General features: G+C 39.3%; 1 protein-coding gene across 9 annotated transcripts in view; it reads left to right on the top strand.

Moving 5' to 3' along the window:
• DST (dystonin) overlaps positions 1 to 27,194 on the top strand; it is a 310,970-nt gene that overhangs the window by 133,371 nt on the left and 150,405 nt on the right. For 7 of the 9 annotated variants that reach the window (XM_074895774.1, XM_074895777.1, XM_074895776.1 and 4 more), the window contains 8 exons: positions 4,999 to 5,165; positions 22,042 to 22,154; positions 22,287 to 22,393; positions 22,915 to 23,034; positions 23,414 to 23,509; positions 23,589 to 23,716; positions 26,600 to 26,693; positions 27,029 to 27,183. In XM_074895774.1, coding sequence (XP_074751875.1) covers positions 4,999 to 5,165; positions 22,042 to 22,154; positions 22,287 to 22,393; positions 22,915 to 23,034; positions 23,414 to 23,509; positions 23,589 to 23,716; positions 26,600 to 26,693; positions 27,029 to 27,183 — 980 coding nt within the window. Of the gene's footprint in view, positions 1 to 4,998; positions 5,166 to 22,041; positions 22,155 to 22,286; positions 22,394 to 22,914; positions 23,035 to 23,413; positions 23,510 to 23,588; positions 23,717 to 26,301; positions 26,469 to 26,599; positions 26,694 to 27,028; positions 27,184 to 27,194 lie in introns of those variants that run through there. The other 2 variants (XM_074895782.1, XM_074895783.1) reach the window with 1 other exon arrangement.

Raw genomic sequence — 27,194 nt, 5'->3', positions numbered from 1 at the left:
TTTAGAAAAATGTGTAATATATAGATGGAATCACTCATCTACTTCCAGTACTCAGCTGTTGTCTTGGCTGCAGGTTCCTCAGCTGTTTTTTTGCCATGCATCTCCATAGTGTTTGATACAGTGGATTTCTTATCCACTGTACTAATAATAAATTTCAAGAAAAAAATGTATTTAAGTCAGGTTAAAGGCAATATTCTTGCTTTTAAATAAAAAATGTAGAATATTTGTAATCAGCATATTCAGTAAAATACTTCTACTGATAAATGGTGGTGGACATAGTTGGAAGGTGTCTTGTCATCTTACAACTACTTGCATTGATAACTGCAGTAATAAAGAGATGACTTACTTTTTTTTACTTTTAGACTCATTAATTCTTTTCCCATTCCCAGAAGAGTTGATTGATTACCTTTTTTGCAACAGCATTTTACATATATGAAGACTGTTATCATATCTCCCCTCGGTTTTCCCTACTTTAGACTAAATAAACCCATTTTTTCAATCTTTCCTAACAGGTCATGTATTTTTAGCTCTTTTCCATTCTTGTTTTTCTCTTTCAATCTGCTTCAACTGTTCCAATAGTTTTTGAAGGGTGTTGCCCAACAAAGCTGGACGCAAAGCTCAACAGAGCCTTGCAAGAGCTGAATAGGAACATTTGAATTTATGGCCAAATGGAAACTCACAAAGTCCAACTGTAACGTCAGGGGAGATGACTTCTTGTGATCACATGCTAGTTCAAATTCCATTCGTATAACTCTACTTCCCTCAACGTGCTGTCAACAGTCTTTTTCAAACACAACACATAGCTAACTACTTAGCTTAGGTGGAAAATAGCATTTCAAAATCTCTCCATATTCATGTATTCTTTTTTCTCTTGTTTATTTGTGTTCTTCAGACTTTTCTGGTTTAGGGCTAGGACATCAGAATACATTTCATTATACTTCATACATCTCTAGCCCATTATATATTTTTGTGCAGTTAAGTACATTATGTCAAGTTTAGACTTGCTTCACAACATTGGGGATAAGATGGAATTGGAGAGAAGACTCCTTGTTATCTATACCTGACTTGCTGCTGTTTGCACTGTAAAAAATGAGCTGCAGAAATCCAACACCAGTGTTGATTTCTTTTGGAATGTCTTTTCTGATCCGCTCTGCTCTTTGGACTCAAATGTGCATCACTGAAATCAGTGCAAGCAAACAGCTTGAGGCTTTTTAGTGTATGGATTTAGTATACTGTGTGACGCAGAGGAAACTTACAGGCAGGGGAAAAAACCACTTGCAGTAGCAGAGGTGAACTAGTTCCCCCAGCTAGAAACAATAAATGTATTGTTTAGTGCCAATTAAGACTTCAATCCTGAGATACTAGGGCTGTGCAGAGAATACCTCTGTCTCTTCTTCTTGAATAACTTGTAATTCACAGGCTTTGAGATAATTTGGAGAACTGGATCTCTGGCAAACAACTGTTCAAACTCATGCAAACTCAATAATTTGTTCCATGCTCGAGGAATAAATGTTCTCTAGTAACAGAGTATAGTGGGTAAATGATAGGCTTGTGGGATATAAGAATGAAAGGTTCACGTAAACTGTTTGCTTTGAAGGACAAAATTTGAACAGTAAAAGATTTAATCACCTCTTAATTTATTCTCTGTTCTAGTATTCCAAATTTTGTAGTCCTTGTTTTTCTTTCATGTGGCAAATGATGTTATAAAAATTGTTGATAATGCATAGTTGGTAGATGTAAGTGTGCTTATGGGGTTATCAAAGGAAAGATGTGCTCTCTGTCACCTTATTTTGTGGGGGTAGTATTTTACTTAAGTAGTTCCAAGTTAATAGGGCATCTTGCAAAGTAGAGATCGTATTTGTAAGTGTAATAAAACAGCTCTTTGAGTCACCATTTCCCTTAGTGTATTTTGATACTTTTCGAATATGAATTCAGTGTTTATAAAAAAGTCTGAAATCTTAGGCTTGGAATCTGAAATACTTTATTTAGAGAACAGAAGTGCTGTTTCAGGTCTCAGGGTAATGTTCCTTAACCTGTACTGAAATGGGCTACTTCAATGAATGAAAAGCAATTTCATTTTTTAAACCCACTCTAGCCTATTTGTTTTTCTTCGGATGGCCAACTAGGGTGCTGAATGGTGCTTGGAAGATTTTTGGATCAAAATCCTGTTGACCTTAGGATAATGACTTAAATTAATGTTTTAGGCGTCCAAAATTTGGATTGCAAGCTTACCTCACGGTCACTTTCAGAATAAGAAATACCCATCCTCCTTGTGTTTGTGTCCATAGCTACAAATGTTGTTTGTATGTAGCAACAGATAAAGTACGACCGTCAGAAGTTGCCTTGTTGTCAGAAGTCACTTGTTGCCAGAGGAATCTAATGTGCACTCAAATACGCTGCGTTTGCACTCTCTGCAGCCCAAAATGTATATAGCCATCACCAGTCAATTAACCATGAAGGAGGCTAAAGATTTGAATTTAGCAGGAAGGAATGTCCGTTAGCAAATTACTTTGTTAGCTTGCTTAGGTAGAATATATTAAAAACCGTGATACTTAATGATTACACACAGAGGACTTTTCTGAAAATGACAGGGAAAAAATTACAGGGTTTTTCTTTTTTGCTAGACATCTGGCACTTCAGATTACATCATCTCTTTCAGAAGCGTTGTCCAGATAAGTGGCAACTAGTTGACTTCATTTATATTTTGGTCTGATTGTTCTGTGATGAATAGAAACTAAAGCTACTGGAAAAAATACTCAGTTTGCTTTCTTGCTTTGAAATACCAAAGTATTACAAAAGTAACCAACAGAAAGGAAATCTTACACTGCAGATGAATTCCCTAGATTTTTGCAAGAGCATTTTTAGAGAGATTTTAAGTTGGTCTTTTGCCACGTCGGATTCCCTGTTGTCTTCACTTATAAGACTCATACTGTCTGTATTTTGTGGGATTTCATACTCCATGCAGCATTTTGATACCTAGAAATTTATAAACAATCACAGCTGCATGTGTTTCTCTTCAGTGTTTTAAACAAACAAGGAAATATTTTTTTCCCTCTTTGATTTTTTTCTTAAAAATGTGCAGTGTTGAAGCTGGAGACGTTAGGATGCAAAAAATGCAATGAGGTCTTCGGAGGTATTTATGGGCTAGTTGAACAGTTAAAACTACTTTGCTTTCTAACACTTTCAGTGTCTGTATTTTTCCCTTACCTAGAACGATCAGATATGATGGCCTGTGAAGGACTGCCTTCACAGCTTGGTGTTTTGTGGATACTTGTATAGAAAATAATGTAAATTAGTTTGTTCCCTGCTTTAAAATTACTTATAGTTTACTCTGTAAGGTTGTAAATGCTAATCGTCCCCTGGAAGTGTGAAAGGTGGTTAAACAGAAATAGCAGAGAGCACTGGCGCCCCTACATTGCCCTGACATCTCCAAGGTGTCCTTTTGTCCCCAGCTTCTTAGTGCTTTCCACCACCTCCTGACAGGCATTGACACAGCAGCATCAGTAGGAAAGCTACATTGCTTTGTTCCTGGCACTGTGTTTTGCGTGGCTTTAATGTGAGAAAAACCTGCAATTTCCAACGTAGCTTGTCTGAACTCCCCCAGGAAGAGCCCAGACAGAAGACATCTTTGTGTGCAGAGATTTCAAGGTCAGGAGGCATAGTTATGACCATCCCATCTGACTTCATGAACATAACTGCCTGGTTCACATAGAATAGGATTGGTGGCATTGGCACAGCTCCAGCGTTAAGGCTCTTCTGCAGCCAGCTTGAGCACGGACCTTGACCCCAGAATTGTCTGTGGGCGAAACTCCGCTGAGCCCTGGCCTCAGGCTGGCTCCACAGCCAGAGGAGACCTGTCTCTCCCCACGCGGCTTGTGCGGTGTGGCCTCTTCCAGGTGGGCTCATGGGGGTGCTTGGCGTCCACACAGATCTTGGTGGTGTCTCAGGCCCTCTTGCCTCTGCCCAAGCACCTCAGCCTGCTTTCTGTAACGTCTGAGCTACAGTACATGTGTCCGCCTGTAGTGCCTCACCGTACCTGGGTTCTTGGTGGTTCTTCACATTATCTGTTGTTGTTTGGGTAAGTGGTAAAAGGTGGTCATTTAGAAGAAAGATAACATATGATAGCACTTTCTTTACCAAGGCATGTCTTCGTTTTCTATTTTACGGTTCGGATTTACGCTGAGCACAATTTCTGTAACATGAGGAGCAAACAGTACATGTGCAAATTAGGGAGACTAGGGAAATATCTGCTTCATATTTATACAGCAGTAGTTTTCTAAGCAAAGTGACTGAGCTTCATTAGAGAATTAATGTACTGGAAAGTAGTATTTGTACGTAAAATTCCCAGTGCTTTCCTGCTTTCCCAGACGTGAAGTTGATAATGCTTGAATAATACAAAACCAAACCTTCTGTATCAAGCAAAACTTTTATTTATAATCTTTCAGTCTTTCAGTCATTCCTAAAGTGCTGCTTAGAAAATTTTGTCCTAAACACACTATTATCAGTTTTCGCTGTAAATGACTGTTCTGTTACTGAATTCCAGAACAGCATATAATATAAATTAACCTGTTTTAAGAGAGGAACACTGTAGCTAAATAAAGTACAAATAATAGAAATATGGGTTTTATAGAGGTGTGACTATATACATATAAAACATACTGCATTTTATATATATAACATTTACGTATAATTGATATAGTACATAAAATCAGATTTTTTTTCATTATGTAATAGTATTATATTGTGCCCATAAATTAAGATGCTGAGAACTGGCTTACTGAATAAAATTGTGAAGCTATGAATTTTGTATTTCACATTGAAGACACTAAGCATGTATAAGACATGAAAGAATATTAATACAAGATGTAAATAATTGTCATATTAATGTATACAGATATCAGACAAAATTCTTCAGTAATACAGAGTGGTTTTCTGCAATATTTAAACATTATTTATGGGTTAGATCTAATTGCAATATTTACATTAACTGTGTTTTAGATATCTGATATCCATGTTACTGGAGAGTCAGAGGACATGTCTGCGAAAGAGAGACTGCTCCTGTGGTCACAGCAGACAACTGAGGGTTATGCTGGAATGCGTTGTGAAAATTTCACTACCTGCTGGCGTGATGGAAGATTATTTAATGCCATCATTCATAAATACAGGTAAGTACTCCATTTGTTCTCTTGGAAAATGTTAATTACAGCATTTCAGTGTACATACAGAGAGGGCTCTGTGGTTTATGCCTGTAATAGCACTGCAGCTGTGGAGATGACACTGTCTTTTTGGGGCCACTCCTGTTTAACATCTTTATTGATGATCTAGACGAGGGGATCGAGTGCACCCTCAGTCAGTTTGCAGGTGACACCACATTGGGTGGGAGTGTTGATCTGCTCGAGGGCAGGGAGGCTCTGCAGAGAGACCTGGACAGGCTGGAGCCATGGGCTGAGGCCAGCTGGAGGAGTTTCCATAAGGCCAAGTGCCGGGGGCTGCCCTTGGGCCACAACAACCCCCAGCAGCCCTACAGGCTTGGGGAGGAGTGGCTGGAGAGCTGCCAGTCAGAGAGGGACCTGGGGGTCTTGATTGACAGCCGGCTGAACAGGAGCCAGCAGTGTGCCCAGGTGGCCAAGAAGGCCAATGGCATCCTGGCTTGTGTCAGCAACAGCGTGGCCAGCAGGGACAGGGAAGGGATCTTACCCCTGTACTCGGCACTGCTGAGGCCGCCCCTCGATTCCTGTGTTCAGTTTTGGGCCCCTCACTCCAAAAAGGACATTGAATGACTCGAGCGTGTCCAGAGAAGGGCAACGGAGCTGGTGCAGGGTCTGGAGCACAGGTCTTACGAGGAGCGGCTGAGGGAACTGGGGTTGTTTAGTCTGGAGAAAAGGAGGCTGAGGGGAGACCTCATCGCCCTCTACAGCTCCCTGAAAGGAGGTTGCAGAGAGCTGGGGATGAGTCTCTTTAACGAAGTATCAAAGCAATAGAACAAGAGGGAATGGCCTCAAGTTGCGCCAGGGAAGGTTTAGACTGGATATTAGGAAGCATTTCTTTCCAGAAGAGGTTGTTAGGTGTTGGAATGGGCTGCCCAGGGAGGTGGTGGAGTCCCCATCCCTGGAGGTGTTTAAGAGTAGAGTCAACATAGTGCTGAGGGATGTGGTGCAGTTGGTAACTGTCAGCGTTAGGTTAATGGTTGGGCTAGATGATATTTAAGGTCTTTTCCAACCTAATTGATTCTGTGATTCTGTCTCTTCCTGGGCAATTCCCTGCTCTTTGTAGTCAAAGGATGCCTTATTAGCCCATGTGTTTTCCTTCTTCCTCAGAGCAGTATCAGTGTGAATCCTGCACATCTCTCATGGGACACCTCCACACTGCTGAGAAGAATGTGGCTGGGGCTCAGTCTTCTTCATGGTCTCTTTCTGTCATACTGACATTTTAGTATAGGCAGTGTAGAGGCAGAGCTGATCACCAAAGTCCAAAACTGCACTGCTGGTGAAAGCCATCAACTACTGCATGACCTGAGATATGCCTGGGATCCCCATATTCTTTCCTGTATGACTTTAACATGGCCCTGGAGCCTAGAGCTTCTTCAGTGTTTCTGCTTGGAGCCCAGATCTACTCTGAGATGTGTCTCTTGTAAAATGGCAGGGCATTCTCATGGAAAACAGGACCAGCTGACTTAAATGTTCAGTCTGAGAAGGGAATTGTGCTACTGAATGCTTTTGTGACGACACTCTTACAAAGTTAAAGAGGCACTGGTAGAACCACTGGTGACTGTGGATAGACACTAAGGGATATGGTATGTTAACTTGAAATACTGTTGAAGATGTCTGCTGACAGGAGAGGATTTCTAATGTTGGATTCTAAGTAAGAACAGATCACTGTTGATAAAACTGACTTTGGCATCAAAGCTGATCAGAGGAACAAGATTTAAGATCATTGCTGTGCTCAGTGTTTCCTCTTGGTTGGCAACATCTCTCTGTTTTTTACGTTTTTTTTGTTCCTAAATTAAATGAAGATGTTCGTGTCTTAGAGGACTACATGAGAGAGTATTCTGGCTACTGGGCTAATTAGTGTGTAATGACTTGTCCCTCTCTGCACAAGGCTTGCAACTTTCTGGGTTTTATTATAGCGTGTATAGTTTGTTCTGTATGCCCAGGGTCATATCATAAGGAAGTTTGAGGGTATGTGACTTCCTTTGTGTGGTGGTTTAGGCCCTGCCGGGACTCAAGACCATGTTGCCATTATTCCTCCCCCACCCTCGGACCGGACAGGGCAGGGAGTGAGATACAAACCGTGGGGTTGAGATAAGGAAAAATTTAATACAACAGTGTAACAAATAATAAACAAACAACAACAATAACAATAAACAGGACAAGAAATATACAAAGATATACCACAAAGATACAGCAGAGAAGGGCAGTGACGAGGAACAAAAGCTGTCCCTGCTCTTCCCGTGCTTGGGCACCTGGACCTGATGTTAGCAGTCAGCATGGTATTGAATAACCTGGCTAGAGCTCCCTCCCCACTGCTGGGAAAACTTAACCCTATCCTAGCTGAACCAGGACACCTGGTATAGTAGTGAAGGAGTGTACCAAGGAGAGACAAATTTGGTATGTTTCAGTGCAGCTTCAGGGGACAGACTGAGCAGATTATTCTGGTTTTGGATTTCCTCTTGTGGGACCATTTGGCTCACCACAGAAAGAAGCCTAGGCAAGGAACATGTATATGGTACGGGGACTAGGACACTAAAGTAAAATGGGAGATGAGTCAAGCAGATGCAGCCTTTTCCTCACATACTGTGTAGAGAGGCTGTAAGCATATCATACAGTGCTTTGAGTCCTAGAGCAGTTAGCTGTGGCACTGCGTAACTTCATGGTAAAATGAAGCTGCATCTGAATCAATGAGGTCTTTTTCTGAATATGCTTCTGTTCTGGTTAGCCAGTCAGGGAGGAGGTGCATGCCAGCAAGAAAGTCTTCTTTTAGTAACACTGGCAGGACAAAGGGAAATAGCTGGCAAAAGACTAGGCTGTTTTACTTTGGGACAGAGCAGCCAAAAGAATGAACACAGCACAGCAAGTATTTGAAAAAATAAACAATTTGAAAGATACAGAAAGAAGGGAGGGAAAAAAGGAAGTAGCTTAATGAGATGGAATAATTGAAAGTATTTCCCAGAGCCTTTACAGCTCAGCAACTAGTAGTTGTGGTACAGATCAGTTAATAAATAATGAAAAACTTGAATTCTGTCCTCTGTCTGTGCAAATGTTAATCACTTGGGATATGACTGAGTACCTGCAGTTGTTTTGTTGGAGCAGTGTTTCTGGCAGTGCCCCATGAGTTTCAGGCACAGCATTTCAGCAGGGAAGTACAGGCACCTTTGACACAAGTGCATTGCACAAAGCAGATGATTCAGTGGCTGAGGAGCAGAGTCCCCATTTTGTGTGCTCCTGTGACAGTTTCCATTTAGTTTATCCTCTTCCTGTAAACAAAACTTCTCCACCTAAGGATCCTGTGTCCTACTCAGGAATGTTTACTGTCCTTATCTGATGTCTTTCTGCTGTGAGGGATTACAGATTTTTGGACTCTGTCTTGCTGATTAAATCAGTGAGATTCTTCCACTGATTTCAGTGAATTTCTGTTTCTTTCCTTTGCCATTTTGTACCATTAAAACAGCAATAATAATTTCCAGCTATTGCTCACAAGATAGGAATGGTCTTCCCAAACAGTTGTCTGATATTTTTAACTACAGTGTTTTAGTTCAGAGAGCTCTTTTAAAGAATGGTTTCTGTTCTGAGCAGTAAGTAAGTTAAACACTAACAAAATGTGCACATTTCTGGCAGTGGTTCTCCATGTGCTCTGTTTGTCTGTTTTAGTAGCTCCCAGTTTGTGGATCGCCAGTGGTCTCAGGATCTAGGCTGAGCATCCTGCATATGCCACCGGCTAGTGTGCTCCACCAGGGTGGGTGACCAGGACTCTCTGCAGTAGCGGGTCCCCACGGAGGGTCTGTCAAGGCAGGGCCTGGCAACCGGAGTCCGCCCCACTGCCCCAGCCAGGGACAGGGAAGCTGGGGGGCACTGGGGCAGCCCTGGGCATCGGGCACATCCCTAGGGGTGAGCTGAGGCTGGTAGGATGTGAGCCCACAGGTATGCTGCACCACTGTGGGGGCCAGAAGTGAAAGCACCAGCACCTTCTGGAGGACAGGAGCCACACCCTGAGCTGAACCTGAGCACAGACAGGCAAACCCCGTGCTCACAGCCCTGACACCATGGTTGGGAGACCTTTTCTGGATGCTCCATCGAGAACACAAGCTGTACAGGTCCAGCATGATTCCTACAATCAGTCATCCATCAGACAGGGAGATGTCACTGTCCAGTTCTACATGACAGGGGTCTGGAGTAGCAGGTTATAATTACCTCCTTTCCAGGCATAAGCAATTTTTTAAATTGCAAATACACACCAACTTCAAGACTTCAGGAAATTGCAGAAGCTGTGGAGGGCTAGACAAGGAGCTGGGCTGTGAATCAGTCATCAGTGAGCAGGAAGCCTCTCCCCTTGGCAGGACTGACAGCCTGCCTGCTCTTAACATCAGGTGAAGATTCTTCCATCTGGGCTGCTGTTAGTGGTCTCCATTTTTTTTCTGTCCTGCCACAGGATCCCAGCACCTTTTGGTTCAAGCCAGCTAAGAGTTATGATGCAGAAATGCAGGAATACTGCATGGATTTGCTATTGGCTCCCTGCTCTCCCCAAGGTGTGTGGGAGAAGCAGGGTAACACCGACATTTCCCTGGCATGATTAACTGCACATCTCAGTGCAAATCAGCAGGCCGGTGTGTGGCAGCTGGGTGAGCTGGGTTCCTCCCCATGTCCCTGCCCTGTGTGCAGCTGCAACTGTGCTGGCAGCACTCTGCTGCCAGCACCGAGCTGGGGGATGCAGGCAGCGTGCACACACTGGATCACGCGCGCTCCAGTCACTCACCTGCTCTCCCGAGCAAATGCAGGTTATTTGTTTTCTTTCCTCCCGAGCAACAAGGGTTAGGTTGTCAGAGCTTTTTGTAAGCGCCTTCAGTCACTTTCTCTCTTACCTCTGCTAAGAGCATGAATCAACTTCCAGTGATTATGCAGTATTCTTTAAATCAAGGGAAGTAATTGTATGAATGACAGACATAAGAGGAAAAAATTACTCTGTTTGAGGTGTTTGACTCCCTATACAACTTGATTTTTTTTTTTCCTTCAAATTTAGGAAAATGTAATTTGTTTTTGCGTGAGAAGTTTGCTTATGTTTTCAGGAGGTTCCAACAGTCTGTGTTTATAATTGAAGATTACTTGCTGAGCTTTTGAGGAGTATATAAACCTTCCATTTTAAAACATCTGTACATGGTTAAATCCCTGGGAAATGAACAGGGATCCACACTGGACTCAAGAACTGTCTCAGGGAGCTCAATTGCAGGTCCTGGATTTTGATTTTAATGTTGCTATTCTGTGTGAATATTTGTTCTTTACATATAAAGACCAAATAAAATTATAAAATTGAAAAGTCAGTTCTAATAGTAAATATTACCAGTTTTGGTAATGGAATGATTTCAGTTAAATGTATCAGCTTTGAGACTGTTTTTTGAACCTCCACACCTTCAGATCTGTGATCAGGCCATTAGTGAAAGCTACAGCTACACTCAGGAGATTTGAGAGTATGCTGTATGTCTCATCTGTTATGTAATTGTCCTGTTATAGCTTAGTTTTCATTTGTGTGTGTGTGTTATTTGCTTCAATATGTTGTGTTTGAAGAAGTCTGACTTCAGGCAGTTTCAAAAGTATGTGATATTTCTTTCATACCATCATATCATATGTAGCAAAAACCTGTAAGACAGACTTCAAAGTTGGAGTATGACTTCGATCAGCGTGTAATGCCCAGATTTTCCTGGAAGAACACCTGCCGTCAACACACTGGGGTCCTCATCTTGCAGCTCTATCACCTCATGTATTTGTAGTTCCTAGACTGTGTTTTAGGTAAATGCTCTTGAGTTGCATTTTAATTTTTTTATATACATGCCTTTTGCCCAGGAAGAAGAAATACTAATTTTTTAGCACTGTATCCCATTGTTAAAATATATAGAAACAGTTGCTGTCTATAGAGAATGAAGGCTTTTCTTCTTAGGAGGAGCATGCCAGATTTGAGCTAGTAATTGAAATTGTAGATCTACATTACACTTTGCAGATACCTCTATTTTGAAGCAAAGGAAATTCAAATAAAAAGTTATACCAAAGTAACAAAGTGCTGTTTTTTGACCTCAGACTGCCCTGAGCCTTTGGTACCTAAGGACTACAGGCAATTTCAGTTAAAAAGTGTCTGAAAATGGAATTTAAGAAATAGCAAAAATACTAGCTGTAAGATTTACAGTTAACTGGCACCTATATAGACAGTTTGTTAAGGACAGTGGCTACTGATACACAGAAAACAGACCTGATTTTATACCAGCTCATCTTACTTTCTCAAGAAAAAAAGTGAAGTATGGTGGATAGGAAAAGAAGATTAATGTCAGACATGCATGCTTTTTGTAAAAATGTGTGCACTCCTTCCTATATTATTTTGTTTTCTTACAATTTTTATAATAAAGAGGTAATTTTGCTTATAGCATTTACAAAAGGAGTTCCAGCAAGAGCACTATGTTCTTGTGTAACTAGATAATAGCATTTAATGAGTAGCCCTAGTGGTGCCTGAATGGTGAAAACCAGCATCTGTTCAGGAAGTTCTGCAAGCTCAGTCCCAGATAAATCCATGGTTTCAAATCTCAGGTGTTAGGTCTGTTCTGGTAAATGAAGCAGGTCCAGCCATGGCTCTCTGGCCCTGTGGATAAGCGGTACAGCAGGGCTTGTGTCTGCATGGCTGAACTCTTCCCTCCGTCCCCCAGACAGGGGGGCAGTCTCTTGAGAGCAGTCCTAAGTCAGTGTTACTGCTTGAACTGAGCTCATGCATTGCCTGGGAGGGTGTGGGTTGCAGTGGGTCATGGGCCCTTGATCTGGCCTTTTGTACTCTTTCAGCATAGACATGTCCAGTTAGATCTGGACTTTTAGGTGAATTTCAGCAACCATACAAAATGGGAAAGATGCTGGTTAGGGAAAAGAGTGGATAAACCGTGTTTAGGTCTGGCAGGAGCCTGACAAGCAAGCAAGGACTGTAGTATAGACATGAAGGGTTAGAGACAAGATAACAAGCGAGATTATTTCATGTAATGCTATACCAGGGTTTGATGAGACCACATACAGAGAGTTGTCTACAAATTTTGGCACCACCTAACAAGAATAAGTGTTAGAAATACTGCAGAGAGTGAAAGTGGTGATAGAGTTCAAAGGGGTGCATTTTGAGCACAAGCTTGAAGAAAAAGATATTTTACTGTATTGTTAAAGAAATATGGGGATCTGATCCAAAGGAGCCTTTGCTACTGGTAAACTTTGTGCAAGACCTTAATGATGCCTGTAGTTTTAAGTTATGTACAGTTTAGAGAGAGTGAGGAGAAAATTACTACTATTCCCAAATGAAAGAGGAACAGAGACTAACAGTGAATGCAGCACTGAAGGAGTGTAGGTACGATGAGTGCTTCATGTGGGAGGAAGAGGAATAGAAGCTGCAACAAAGTGTGTGACCCCAAAGGAAGTAGTACGGTGACAGCTCCATAAATGCTAAAGTGAGAGAGACAAATTTTCCAGGGTCACAGTGCTTTTCTTTTGAAATCTTACTATAACAACTCCATATGCTTTCAGAATTACTTAGTGGATGTGTTTTGGAGTGAGGTATAGCAATCTAGATTCCTGCCTGTTAAATAACTGTTCTGCTTTAGAACAAGCTGTTTCAATCTGCTGTGTATGTATAGTTAGTTGAACACTAAGCTCCTGGCCAGCAGTACATGTGGCATCCCTCTGATGTTAAAACATGTTGCAGCTAATCAGGTACTGACATGAATACATTCCTTAAGGGGAGCGATAGTGATTCCTCAGTTTGCAATAACACGTTGAACACCCTTGGGGAATGAATGAGAAAGAAACTAAATATTACACAGTGTCAAGCTTTAAAATGCTAGGGGATATGTTTTAAATAAAGAGATTAGTTGGGTCTGCTAGTTTTAGCTTGTCATTTTGTGACTTGTAATTTATTGTTACCCAGTTTTAACAAAAAGAAAATGTGAGTTTGGTTACCTTGTCCCCCGCTTCCCACCCGCCTCATTGTTCAGAAGCATGGCTGTTACTGTTTTCAACAGTTTTTGTTATGTAGAAGAAATGAACTTGGCATTAAGAATTGGCAATTTGTGAAAAGTTAAACAGCGTTTAGGATGATTATTGACAAGCGGGCATGCTTTTCATGTTACTTGTCTGTGTATGCATATACATATAGATTTAGAAATAGCACGTAATCTCAGCTGCAGTTTAATTGAATGCCCTCAGAAAAATTCTGTGATGGCTCTTGGTAAAGGCTATATTAAAATAGTACTGGAAGCGGGCCTGCAATTTTAACATCTTCTGTTGTGGTGGTGGTTAGCCTTCGTAGGTATTAGATGGAAGACTTCCAGGGAGTTGGGTTGATTAATTTCAGATCTGGACTTAAAATGATCCCTATGTATGCTGTGCTGGATCCTACGGCTAAATAGCAGCCAAATGAAATATGACAGCTTTCTTCTTGCAATAATTGAGAAGTAAAAAATTGGTATGAAATAAAAGCTTTTTTCTTGCTTAGGCCAAATGGGAATAAACCAAAAATAAAATTTTGGAATGAAAGGCCAATTTTTTATTCCGGTTTCATGTGTGTCTTACTCTTTGTTTGGTAAAGACCAGGATACCTAAGGGTGTCAGAAGTCTTTATCCAAAAGGGTATGGTGTCTGAGTAGTGGTGGCGTATGTGCTGATGATAAATCCAACAGGGTGAGGTCTTGGTCTTCTGGCAAGGCCTTTTGCAAATTTGTGGCACAGGGAAAACTGCCTCCAAGGAAGAATGGCACAAGGAGCCTTTGGGAAATCTTTTGAACTCATTGTGGTACCTCACTCTTCTTCCCTATTGGTAACTGTATTAATCCCACTGGGAAGCTAGTGTGTCAGGCAGTTGCTGCTGGGGTCTGGAGAGTTTTCTCAGGGAATGCAACAGAGAAATAATTTGGTTGGATTTCTTCATTGTCTTTTTGGTATTCAAACACTCCATGGAAAGGTACATTATTTATGGCTATTTCTGTAGATTGCACAGTGTGGGTTGAGGTTAACAGCTATGAGCCTTGTTGCTATTTAAAATTTATCATGGGCAAAAAATTGGCAAAGTTACTATACCATTACTGCTTTTGTAATGACAAAACCATCTCATATACAAAGAGAATGTAAAATCTCTTTTTAAAGCTAGTGAAAGGACTTTCCAGTTTCATTCATGTGTATACTGAGCTTGAAATCTACATTGCAAACTTACTGTCAAGTTGTGATTAAGCATGGCTAAAGCTGAACTCAGTGTTTAACTAGTAGGTCTTTGATGTTACAATGCCTCAATTGTGTCTTTATCTAAATCAATTTGTATGGCAAGTTACAGGTAAAGTTTTGCTGTGCTAACAAAGGTGGAACAGGAGGCTTCAGTAGGTTTATTAAACTCAGTGCTTGTCAAATCAAAAACATGCACGAGGGAAGAAATTATCTGAATTAGCTGTGTATATTGTTAGGAACTAAATTAATAAATCAGGGTACCTGAGGGCTTTTTTTCCTTATTTTTAGTGCAGCTGAAACATTCATTCTTTTTCTATTGGAAGTCTTGATATAACATGTTGGGATGTCTGAAGAAGAGATGGGAAATGTATCTGTAAATAGTGTGCCCTTATTACAGTGTTTTCAGCTCACTGTCACTTACAGTAATTTTATTTCAGAATTATATATCGTGTCTGAAAAATTATGAAAAAGATACACAAAAGAGCGCTGAAGACTTCATATCACATGAGAATTTTTGACTACTGAGGGAATAAAAAGACATGATTGTTCATTTTCAGAGAGGCATTGAGTGAAATCTATAGAGGCACATAAAATAATAGTACAGGCATTCCTGTCATACCAACACAAGAGAAGACAAAACCAAAAAGAGTGTACTCGTCATAATGAGCATGTGAAATACATTAGCACAGTATGTCATTGAGGCTGGGGACCTGTGAAGCTTGAGAAAAGAATTTGCTATATACTTGTACAAACAATATGCAGAGCTGTCTTCAGCAGCATGCTTTTTGGCTTATCACAGTTGTAAGGATAAAAGTTTTCCATAATGACAGTTTTCAATTTGAAAATTGTTTGCATTTTCCCTGACTTCTGAAGCTCAGCTTCACCCAGTGGTTTGATGTGTTGGGGTAATTTTTGTGTCCCCATGTCATGTGTTGGTTGGAGATGTTATTGTAAACTCTACAGTTGAACAGTCATTTCAGTCTCACATTTGATATTACATTAAATATTTTCCATATCTCCCCCCTAAAAAAGAGATTTCTGAACAGTAGTCAAATATTTATGTAACTTATTTCAAATAGTCTGTATCACTTGGCCAAGATAAAAGAATTTCATGGAGTACTTTTCACCTGCTTTCACCTTTAAAATTCCAGTCAAGTGCTGAATGATGAGCTACCAGACATGACATACCACGCATTTCCTTAATTACAGTGGTAAAATTTTGGTAGCCTTTTTGAATTTGTTTCATATTAATTGAATGGGAAAGTGTTCAAGAAGTCCTAAGCAAATCTGCAGTAATAATTGTCATCGAGTCTGTGAGAGCTAGTTAAGCAGTTCTGCACTTAAAATGTACATCATTGCTTTATTTTTCTGCAAGTGTCAGTCTTAAAACATGCATGTTCACTGAGGCGGAACATTTCATGTCAGTTTTGTAGTTATCTAAACTTCTACTCGGTGTGGTCAGTAGATACGGCTCGTTCTGAAGTAATTCTTGGATTCTGAATAGCTTGCTAGGTAGGTTGCACTAGATGCATTGTCCAGATTTCCACTGACTATGATAAAATAAATATATACACTTGCAAGTATACACCTAAATTAGGTGTCTGGATCTGGAGCTGAATCTCACCCCTTGTTACTTTTCTCATCCTCATACACATGTAATAAGAGACCTTGTAATCCTGGGGAAGTATGGAAGTTGGAGGCTCTCAAATCTTTCTATGTTCTTTCTTGTCATGTCTGTATGAATCTGTTAAGAAGAACCAAAACCATTCTTCATAAAAGTTACAGTCTACAGTTAATATCCTGTGAATGCTTGAGGCTGGTGACTGGTGACCAGACCTGACTGCACGTTATTCTGTGCAAACCTTTTCTGGGCGACTCCACTGAAGTGTTGCAACTATATATTAAAAGTCCTGCTTGTCCTTTGACTGATCATTTCCTCTGAAGAACAGCTGCAGCCAGTTCTTCATTTAGATACTCCATGACACTTATGTCCATGATGAATCTTTCATGTTTAATTTTCTAGCTTTTCTATCTACTCTAATGCTTGTGAATAGTGTGCAAAACTGTCCATCTAGCAGACACATGAACCCAAGGACCAGTGCTGCAAGCAGAAAAGGTCACCTGGTTCAGATGTCTGGACATCTGGTTCAAAACTTTTGCCAGTTGCAGACATTGTCATGGAAATCAGTGCTCACATTTCTGTACTGAGTTCTGAGACTGAAGGATTCTTTCCCAACATAGAGCAAAAAACTCAAGCTAGAAAACCTCCTCATGTCTGATTGTTGTCTGTAGATCCTTCTGAGACAAATCTACAATTTTTTAAGGAATCCAGAGCTTCTTACAGTGTGGTGGCCTAGTGTATAGTGGAAGATAGTGTTGACTCAGGAGTCAACATGGTACTTTATTCAGCATGGGGTTTTTGACATCAAGGAGCCTGCTACAGAACCCTGTGCTGTGTGTCCATATTGTGGTCACTGATTCTGATGATGGAGGAGATCTGTTCCTTCTTAATGTCACAAAGTCATACTTGCTTGCCATTTTTGAGGAGAAATTCTCCTCTTTCTCCTTTGTAAGTGGTTGGACTATGTGGAAGGAAGTCTGAACTACTCTTCTCCCTGGAACTTGGGTTTCTATGTTCTCTGAAATTGGGTTACTGAACCCAGCTAGTCCTATAGGACTTTTTTTCCCAAAGGTATGGCACCCTTTATATTGAAGCTCCCATGTGATAATGGAAAAAAGATCAGGAAAGTAACTGTGGTAGTCAAATGCATTAGCAGAAGGTACCTCCAACAAAATAACTAAATCTCATGGTCATGACTGTGTACAGAGCACTACATGTGTAAACATTGAGCATCAATGTCCACAAGAACAGTACATGTCAGCTGAAGTCCAGGAGTCGTTCCCGCTGTAGTGATACATCAGTCCTTCCAAAGCAGGCTCTTTGGCAAACTCTTTTGGACAAGACTTAGATTTGTACCTGATGTACTGTTAAGGGATAGGTTAAATGGTAGGCATTACTATGTAGTAGGTTAAAAAATAAATAGATTTTGCTTCATCATCTCATTTGTAGAGTTCCTGGGAAAATAACAAGAGATATATATGAGAAGAGACAGAGCTAAAATTTCCATTTTACATGGACATTTCCTATTTTATGATTTCCTTTCTTTGTAATCTTTCTGGTACTAACCAAGATCTCTAGAGTAGATAATATATTTATTGTGTTCCCTTCTGACATATGTGTTGAATCCTATCCTATATGTGTTCTATCCCACAGAAAAGTCTCTATTCTTGTCTTTTTAAAAAAAATTATTTTATGACTATGTATTCTGGCATGGTCTTTAATTTGTTTGAGTAATCCTCCCATCCCTGAAAAATGCATGAGTCTTTCCTGGCACCCATCCTTTTCAGTTGTCTGTGAACAGTGAAGCAATGGGTTTGTTTAATTTTTATTAGCATTTTCTAATTACAGCAGTGGAAAAGCTAACTGGACTATAGTGACATGTACACTTCACTCTGCATCTTCAGTCATGTTTCTGCCTGAAACTTACTATATTAGTATTTCTGCTTAATGTAAGCCCAGAAAGTAATATCCTTTTAGTACCAGATATTACTCAGGCAGAGTACACAGTTTTGACTGAAGTGGAGTTAGCTTAGATGGTTCTTGTAAATAACTTCAGGCTTGTTAGTTAATCTTCTGAATTTGATAACAGTATTTTCATGTGGAATATTACTCTGATGTATATATGTTTTAATAAAGTTAAACATTGTTGTAATGAGCAACTGTCATTCGGGAACAGTGAAGAGAAGGATGTGATTTCTTCATCGACTGGGAATATAAAAGTTCAGTTAAATGTCTTTTTCCACTCTGAAACATCAGATTCCTTTCAAATCTAACCTTTTGTTTTAATGGGCAAATAGCATAGTTGCTAGTTTGGATCTTGAACTGTTTTACTAGGTATTAGGTTCTGGCTATGGGAAAATCTACATGTGCCTAACTTTATTATGCACAACTCTTTGATTCCAATGAGTCTTTGCAGAGTAGAAAGCTTGCATTTGATCCCTGTAACTTGCATTATAAACCCCTGCATTTCTTTATGCTGTCTAGCAGATACTGCTTTTCTTTGTGGTGCTAGGTATTTGTTTTCTTGAATTGATCATGATTTTTTCAGCTTCCTAATTGAAGCAGTATTAATCACACCTTTTTTTTCTCACTTCTGATACAAATTGTGTCTAATTTCTAACACCTACACTAAGGTCTCAAATGGAGGCACCAGTCTTTTTATAAATGAAATGATTAATGACTTGCAATGTGGAGCCAAACCCTTGGATTTAGGTGCGGCTGCAGCAGAAGCATCTCTTTTGCATGGAATGTTCCAAGTCGGCTGGTCTTTGGGATGTTTATGTGTGTGTTTTGATGGCAAGGCCCCAGCCCACTGAAAAATCTGCCGTAAGATGACTCACAATATTATGACAGAAGGTAGAGTCATCGTCTTTTACTTACAGCACATTTAATTTAATTTGTTCTTGACTGTGTATAAAACCACTTAATAGTGCTAGGCAAATTGATATAAAATATATTTATAATATATGACAAATAGCTTCTACAAAACTCATGTATTTTCTTTTTAGACTTAAAAATGAAAATGTTTGCCATGATGGATGATGATGCTTTTAAGACAAATAAATATGTATTACAAGGATACTCATCACAACTGCAGTTTAAGCAGTTAGCAGTTAATCATTTCAGAATTCAAAGGAGGAATGAAATACTAAAGATACTGGAAAATATTTGTGAGTCTTTATAATACAGCCCCACAACACTCACTGCACAATTTGTGCTTATAGTAATGGATTCCCTTGATTCTTCAGAGAAGGATGCTGATCAGTGAACAGCACTGAAATCCACATGTGTGTGCTCAAATGCAAATTGCCATATACCCAGTTAGTGGACAGGTATCTCTGCAAGCTTACAGCAGGTAAAAATTATTTTTATTTAAAATGCTGAGAAAACACTCTTAAAATGAACAATGTGTCAATCACTGTTTTCCTGAGCCATATTTTTTGACACATTTTTCTGGGACTTAAAAAAGGCTTTTACTGAGCTCTGGGAGGTAAGCTCCTTTTTCGATGGCTCTGCAATGTTTCCCTCTACTATCTGGGAAGAGGAAGGGGTGACCTGCAGAGGGTGGAGGCCCCGAGGCCCCAAGCCTCTGGCAGTGTGCACTTCCCATGGCCATCACCAGGTGATTCTGTATTCAAGTTATAAAAGGCAATGCCTATTGAGCCTTCTGTCTGCTTCAAAAAAACAATTCAAATTTTTCAGAACCAAATACTGTCTTCTATAGTATTTTCTGGTAGATCAAGACGTTAGATAAATATGGACTAGTTAATCTAGTTCAGTATGCGATGTGTTAAGTCCATAGTTGACTGAAAACATCAGTATTTGTTGCAGTTTTCCCTTGTTCTTAAAAGGAGAAAGAACTGGAATAACCCTATGCTGGTAGGAGTTGCGGGGATGGGACAGTATGTTTAAAAGGAGGGGAGGCATCTCACAGAGTGGTCTCTGTGGTCTCAGAGTGGTTTCAGCTGGGGGGATGAAGCCATAACACCAGTGTAAAATGATGTATTGATTTTTGCCTGTATTGCAGTGGGAAAAACCTTACCTCTTCTTCATCTAAATGAAAGCTTTATTTTAGAGAGTTTATCGTGTCAGTGTCTCTGCAGCTTGCAGCTCATTAGTCAAGGCTTTTACAATAACTTGTCCTTTCTTGTTCTGAGTTGGCAATTGGACAGGCAGTTGAAGTGTTTCTTGGGCCATTTTTATCAAGTGTGAAACAAATGTAAAGAAGGCAGGTGAAAAAAACCCCAAACCAGCAGTGTACACTTACAGAAAACTGCTTCTCTTGTCAGAACTGTGCTGTGAACGCAATCTTTATTACTCATACCGTCTCCATTATTGTGGCTGAAGTAAGAAACTGGCGTGCTGTTTCCTTTTCTAGTATTGTCTTTTATTTTGCATGGATTTTCTGTGCTGCTAAGAGCAACGGATGATACTGGTTTCTTTGTGTTGTTTTTGTTGCACTGAAATGCAGAGAAGAATGGTGTGAGCTTGATCATGCCCCCACTAAGCATATTGGAAGTGGAAAGTCCCGCTGGGTTAGGAGGATTATGTTTCCACTTAAGTTGTATTATTAATTAAATGTTCTTTCAAGAAATAATAGGTGCAGTATTATTATCTATCTTGTAGATTTGTCTTCTCATGAGCACAAGGAAACCAATGATTCTAAACAGCTGAAAAGAAACACATTTTTATTTACAGTACCTTGTAGTTAATTCAAAGACAAGCTTGTGTTGAGTTTCCCAAAGTTAATGCCATTTTGTGATCAAGGGAATTTGGGGTGTTGCCAAATGAAAAGTTATAATTTGTTTTGAACAGTGTGATATTTATCAGTTTTATTTCTCTCTGTTGCAATTATTTAAAGCTCCTGCTAGGTAAAACTAAGAAAATATTTTCTCTAGAAACAAAAATGAGAAAACTTAAGGATTGAATTGTTCACTAATGCTTATGCGTCATATGTTTCTTCTTTTGGGGTTTTGGTTTAGAGTTTTTTCAGTGTGAGTCTAGTTTTCAGTACCAAAGGTTTCAGACCCTTGTGACTCTAGTTGTCTTCGGGGGGATGAGTTTTTGCTCAGCATCTTTGAAAATCCCTTCTTCCATTTAGTTGTTATGACTAAAAGAATTCCCAGTGGTGAAAGAGTTGGAGAGTAACACACTCTGCCCTGAGGATCTCAAGATCTAAAAGCCAAGCACCAATAACAAATCTAAAGGGCAATATTAATTTTGTAGTTTTACATTCATTTAAAACATTACAGTAGTGATATTGGTACGGGATAATATGGATCTTAAAAACATTTATAGGTAAGATTGGCTTAAGAAGAGTATTTCATTAAAACAAGAGTGTTGTGGCTGGCAGTGGAGTTTAGCAGGGTGAAGGTGTTGAGGTGCATGGGGTTGAGGGTTTTCTAAAAGACCACTGACAGCAGGTTTTATATGAAACATGCAGGGCTTCAGTGCAGTTGAAAAAGACTTATTTAAAGCCCAGTGTAAGAGTACTTGTCTTCCCGATTAAAGTAATGTTTTTTGTGACTGAACTTGTTACTGTATGGGTTCTGGCATGTGCTGAAGACTTTGATGCAGAATGTCTAAAAACTTGTAAAGGCAGTAGAAACTAACTTCCTCATGTAGATGAGTCCTAAAGAGAAAAGCATGTTTAACCTCCTCAGCGGCAGTGGAAAGGACAAGCCGTGATAATACAATGGCAATGCACATGAATAAAAATGCATAAGAAAAAGATTTAAATATATATGTAAGTGATGGTTAGAAACTTCAGCTTGTAGATGAAGAACTGACAGCGTTGTAGTTGCCTGCTGCTCATGTTTATCACAGCACTCACTTCAGCTTGTTCACATGATCTTAATGAAATCCTTTTTTATTGAAAACTATTGCTGTAACCATCCATGTCCTCGGTTTGATTTACAAATACGGCAGTGATTTAAAACTGATAAAGAGTTGTAATCAAGTGTTACTATTTTTATTTGACAGGCCGGACCTGATAGACATGAATACCGTTGCTGTTCAAAGCAACCTTGCAAATTTAGAACATGCTTTTTTTGTAGCAGAAAAACTTGGTGTTGCCAGACTTCTGGATCCTGAAGGTAAGATAGCTGTAAAGGGCTTTTCAAAAACCCTGACATTAAAATAAAATCCAAACTGTATGCAGGTTGTAGCATATTTGTGGGCATTCTTACAGCTACGTGATAAAACATTGTTCTGTCTTGCTCTTTTAGATGTTGATGTTTCCTCACCTGATGAGAAGTCAGTAATAACTTATGTGTCATCACTTTATGATGCATTTCCCAAAGTACCAGAAGGTGGTGAAGGCATTGGTGCAAACGTAAGTAGGAGAAAAAATACTTGTGCAGTGTGTGAGCTTCATTAATGATTGTTTTCAGCTCCAGAATGTTAGCTGGATCTTCTGTAGGACTGCTGTCACATTTTCTTTGATATGATTTTCTAGGTTGAGATTTTTAGAGGCTTAGCAGCTCTTTCGTTATTTGGACATAAAAATATTTGTGCAGACAGCTCAACTGAAAACAACATACCTGAGGTTGGAAAAGGATAAAGTTCTTACTTTTCTGTAAATTGTGCCTCTCTAATTCTCAGCAATTTGGTATTTATTAAATGAGAAAATTTTGTGTTTTCAGTGGAATTGTTTGGGACCAAAACTGAAAACTTAAAATCATATATTTGGAAGCTTTAAGTGAGCTGTAGTGAGCAAGTAAATACTGTTTTGGAATTGCAGAGTTTAGAAATCTCTTTTCTATGTGTGTAAAGACCTCAGACTTCAAAGATAAAGCAATATTGAGCTCTGAGATTATTTTCTTCTGATCTGTAATTTGGGTTGTACTTTGATAGGATGTTGAAGTCAAATGGGTTGAATATCAGAATATGGTGAACTACCTCATGCAGTGGATCAGACACCATGTCACGATAATGTCTGACAGAACATTTCCCAACAATCCTGTGGAATTGAAGGTGAGGTGTGGCATCTTAAACTCCCTTGTTGGAATGAGAATTTATCTTACTGACTCAAAGCATTCTTGAACAAATGAAGTGCTTGTTGATTTATACAATCAAATAATCTGTAGAACAGTACTACTCCTTAACCTTTTCAAAGTACAGTAAATACATTTCTAACATATGAGCAATCAAAACAAAAAAAGGCAATCAAAACCAAATCTTTAAAAAATATTAAAAAAACCCAATTAAAACCAAATCTTCAGCTTGTCACTGATCGTTTTTCATAGAACAATATAAGAATGTAAGTTTGTGAAGAATATTGGAAGAGGGTTTGAAAAGTAATAGTTATATTCATCGTAAGTAAAAGTTCATGATGGATTTTGTGTTTCTGTAGGCACTTTATAATCAGTATTTACAGTTTAAAGAAATGGAAATTCCACCAAAGGAGACAGATAAATCAAAAATTAAACGTCTGTATAAACTGCTAGAGGTAAGTTTTAACATGCATTGAAATGTGTAGAAGTTCTCTTTCTTTGGCTTAAAATAACAAATCTGCATGAATTTTTAAGGTCTGGATAGAATTTGGACGCATCAAACTTCCTCAAGGCTACCATCCAAATGATATAGAAAAAGAATGGGGAAAGCTTATTATTGCCATGCTGGAAAGAGAGAAGACCCTTCGGCCTGAGGTGGAGAGGTATGCTAATGAACACTTGACAGGCTTGGCTAATATATTTTCTGTTGTTTTAACCCACATTGAAAATTTGTAAATATCTTCTTCCATGATAACATCCACATTAGTTTTCTAGATACAGTAATTCTGTCTTTGTTCAGGCCTGATATCTTTATCTGCTTTCTAGAAGCAGGTCCAGATGGAATAGTCTCAGAAAGTCATAATGAATACTCTCTGTGCTTCAGATCATCGAAGCATTTAAACACAAATACAATCACCTTCTTTGTACAAATTGGTTAGAGGTTCATATAATTTTGTCACTTGGACTCTAGTTCATATAAGCCACATCCTCATCCTTTACATAAAATGTGTAGTTCACTTGGTGCACAGCGTTGTGGGCTAACGTCCTGTTCTGAGGTTGTTTAAAAGTTGGTTGTACTCAAGAGCACACAAAGTGCTTAGATGTGCAAAGCATCTATCAGTCTTCCATGGAAGAATGTTTGACACTGTTTTGTACATCACTAATAATGTACTGAGCGTATTTGAAATTTTGATGCAGTCTTTGAGCATTTCTGCTTTTTAATGGTACCTCTTTTGAGTTCTGTGACGGACACAGATGCTACCCATTCATTAATTCCAAAAGAATTTTTATGTAACTCCAAAGTTAAATGATTCTTTAGGCTTCTGCTTGCAGCTGGGTATAGACACCTGGGTCTGGATTCATTCTGCTTTAACTTTAAGCATCCAAATGAGACACCTAATATCTGAATCACTTTCTAGAGAGTCCTGGCAATGACTTTCTGGTGAAAATAGGATGATCATTCACTTTGTTTTAAGTACCTGGAATTAAGTGTGAAGAATCCAGACCATTGTCTTGAAATACAGATTTTTTAGCCAAGAGAAGATCCCAAAGACAGTTTGAGTTGATTAAAATATGTGTCATGCTTACAAAAAGAAGAGCAAGACTGAAATGTCAGATTCAATGGGAGGTGCTGATTCACAGCATCCTGCTGCAAAAGAAGTTCCTATAGAGGAGGGCAAAGTTGTCCCTGCCATACAGAGCAGAACACTGGAAAGCAGCGGAAGAAATAAAGCCTGCTAGATCTTGTAGGTTAATCTGTCCTGACCTGCCAAAGGCAAAGGTAGTGCCTGCCTTCACCAAAAAAAAATTCTGTTTTTACTTGCAGAAAGTTGGAAAATCTTTGTTGAGAATATGTATAAATGACATTAGTTTATTTCTTTGTAATTCAGATGGACTGACCACAGGTAAACAAACATAAACATAAACTTCCCATATTTCAGGACTGGTAAACACACTGAAAGTAACAGATTGTATGGTGATGGGGACTAAATGTGGTGGTCACTGTAAAATGAGAGAGAAAAGTTGATTAAGTGATTCTGGTTTAGTGATCAAGTAAAATTGTCAGTTGGTCTGGACACAAGAGCTTGATCCTTGTTTGTTCTATTGGTTACTGGTGCATCCCACTAATATGAGGTGTTGGTACAGCTCCTGGGGTGGGATTTGGTTGTGGCAAAAATGTGACCTCAGCTAATATTGAAATTTGTCGAGTACTAAAACTTTGCCTGCAAGTCTGGTGAATATATCTGAAAGTATCTACACAGATAGACAACATGTGGCCAGATTGATGTATGGGATCAAAATGAATTTGACATCAGTGAGCAGAATGCCAAACAATTGAGCTCTAGTTTGCAAAACTAGCAGAGTTTGGCATTACTGCAGAGGTGTGTCTGTGCCTTTGCTGAGCTTTTCTGCGTAAACACAGTCATCTTACAGTGTGGGTGTAGTTTCTCAGGAGGTGCTAAAAGCAGGGGATAAAACACGGAAAAAATCAACCCTAACCTAAATTCTGAGTTAAAACATAAATGTAAGGGCAGTGATCTGATATTTTCTGACTTGTTTTGCAATCAGAACAGTAAGAAGCAATTAGCTCTGAATGTGGAAGAAGGGAAATTTGCAGGGCAGATTAGTGGGACAGGGCAGTTAGTAAACATGCATACTTGGACAGTGGGGTAATGATGATAGGTTGGATGGTGTACAGGTGTCTCAGATTATATTGTTGTGAGCTGATTAACTGTGATATTCCTCCAATTTTATTGTGCTGTTCCATTTGAAGGAAAAGGAGTCAGCCCAACCTGGAGGTGTTTTGTACTGTTGTGTGTTCTCACTTAACTCCTTTTTTGAAACTTTTCACTGAAGAGTCTGCAAAACACTGCAAAGACTTCTTTAAGTTTTTATTTGGCTTATAGACATTTAGTGACACTTACATAAAATATTTGGCGCATCTGTTTCCTAGAGACGCCCTAATGTTGCTGCCTAGTCTGTACTTGCAAAGCTTTAATGCAAGGTAGGGAAGCCAAAAGCAAGGTAGCATACATAGCCTCAGGTGAAATCCTTTGAAGAGCTGGGAGAATATTAATTGCTGGGTTTTGAATATGCATACTGAAGCCTATTTAAAGGAGGAGTGCAGGGTGTTTCAAAAGCCAGTAGTGAAATTTCATCCATAGAAGCTGTACATTTTGTAGGAGTTTTATCTTTTCTTTTTTTAGTAAATGTAAACAGCCAGAAGGACCGTGATCTGGATGTAAAAATGAATAGCAGTAGTTACAGCTATCATAGCAGTGATTCACTGTTTAGCAACAGTACTAGTGCTCGAACCAGCGTTGACTCCAATGAGAATTTTCTTTCTGTTAATTGTGGTCCCACACTGATTAAATCTTGTATAAGCTTTGGTAATGGCACCTTAGAAGGAAACAGGTAACTTGGCATGTGTATTTGTGCTTTGTGTTAGATGCATTTTGTTTGTTTGCTTTTAAAGTCGTGAACATGTATAGTAAATATAAACAATGTTAATATTTATTTTTCTGAAATGCTCTGGCATCACCTAGGTTGGAAATGCTGCAGCAGATTGCAAACAGGATTCAGCGGGACAGCCGAAGCTGTGAGGACAAACTAATACTTGCCCGGAATGCTCTGCAGTCTGTAAGTCAGTCAGTGATCTTACTTGTCCGTGTTCATGAACTTACTGCAGTGGAATGGCTACTTCAAAAAAAAAAAAAAATTCTTCAGGATTTTTGAGTACATACTTCATAGCTGCTACTTTTATTTTCATCGTACTGTTAAATTTAGTATTTCTTCAGGAAAATACCAAGAATTGCCTAGAGTGAGTTCTGTTACCTTTTTTTGGTCGGTAGTTAGACAAAATGTTTCACAATCGTTTCAATAATAGAAGTTTTGACAAAAAAAGTAGGAATTCTTACAGCTTATTTCTCTTTGGTTTAGCTGCAGGGCTTAATGGCTTTCTCTTGTTTACTCAGGATACCAAACGATTAGAGTCAGGGCTCCAGTTCCAACATGAAGCAGAGATAGCTGGGTATCTTCTTGAATCTGAGAACCTTCTCCGTCAGCAAGTGATTGATGCCCAAATCCTTATCGATGGAAAATACTATCAGGCAGACCAACTTGTGCAAAGGTACTTTACAG

This window comes from Athene noctua, chromosome 1 (assembly GCF_965140245.1).
Source record: "Athene noctua chromosome 1, bAthNoc1.hap1.1, whole genome shotgun sequence".
Lineage (NCBI taxonomy): Eukaryota > Metazoa > Chordata > Aves > Strigiformes > Strigidae > Athene > Athene noctua.
This window is presented reverse-complemented; position numbering and strand designations above follow the sequence as displayed.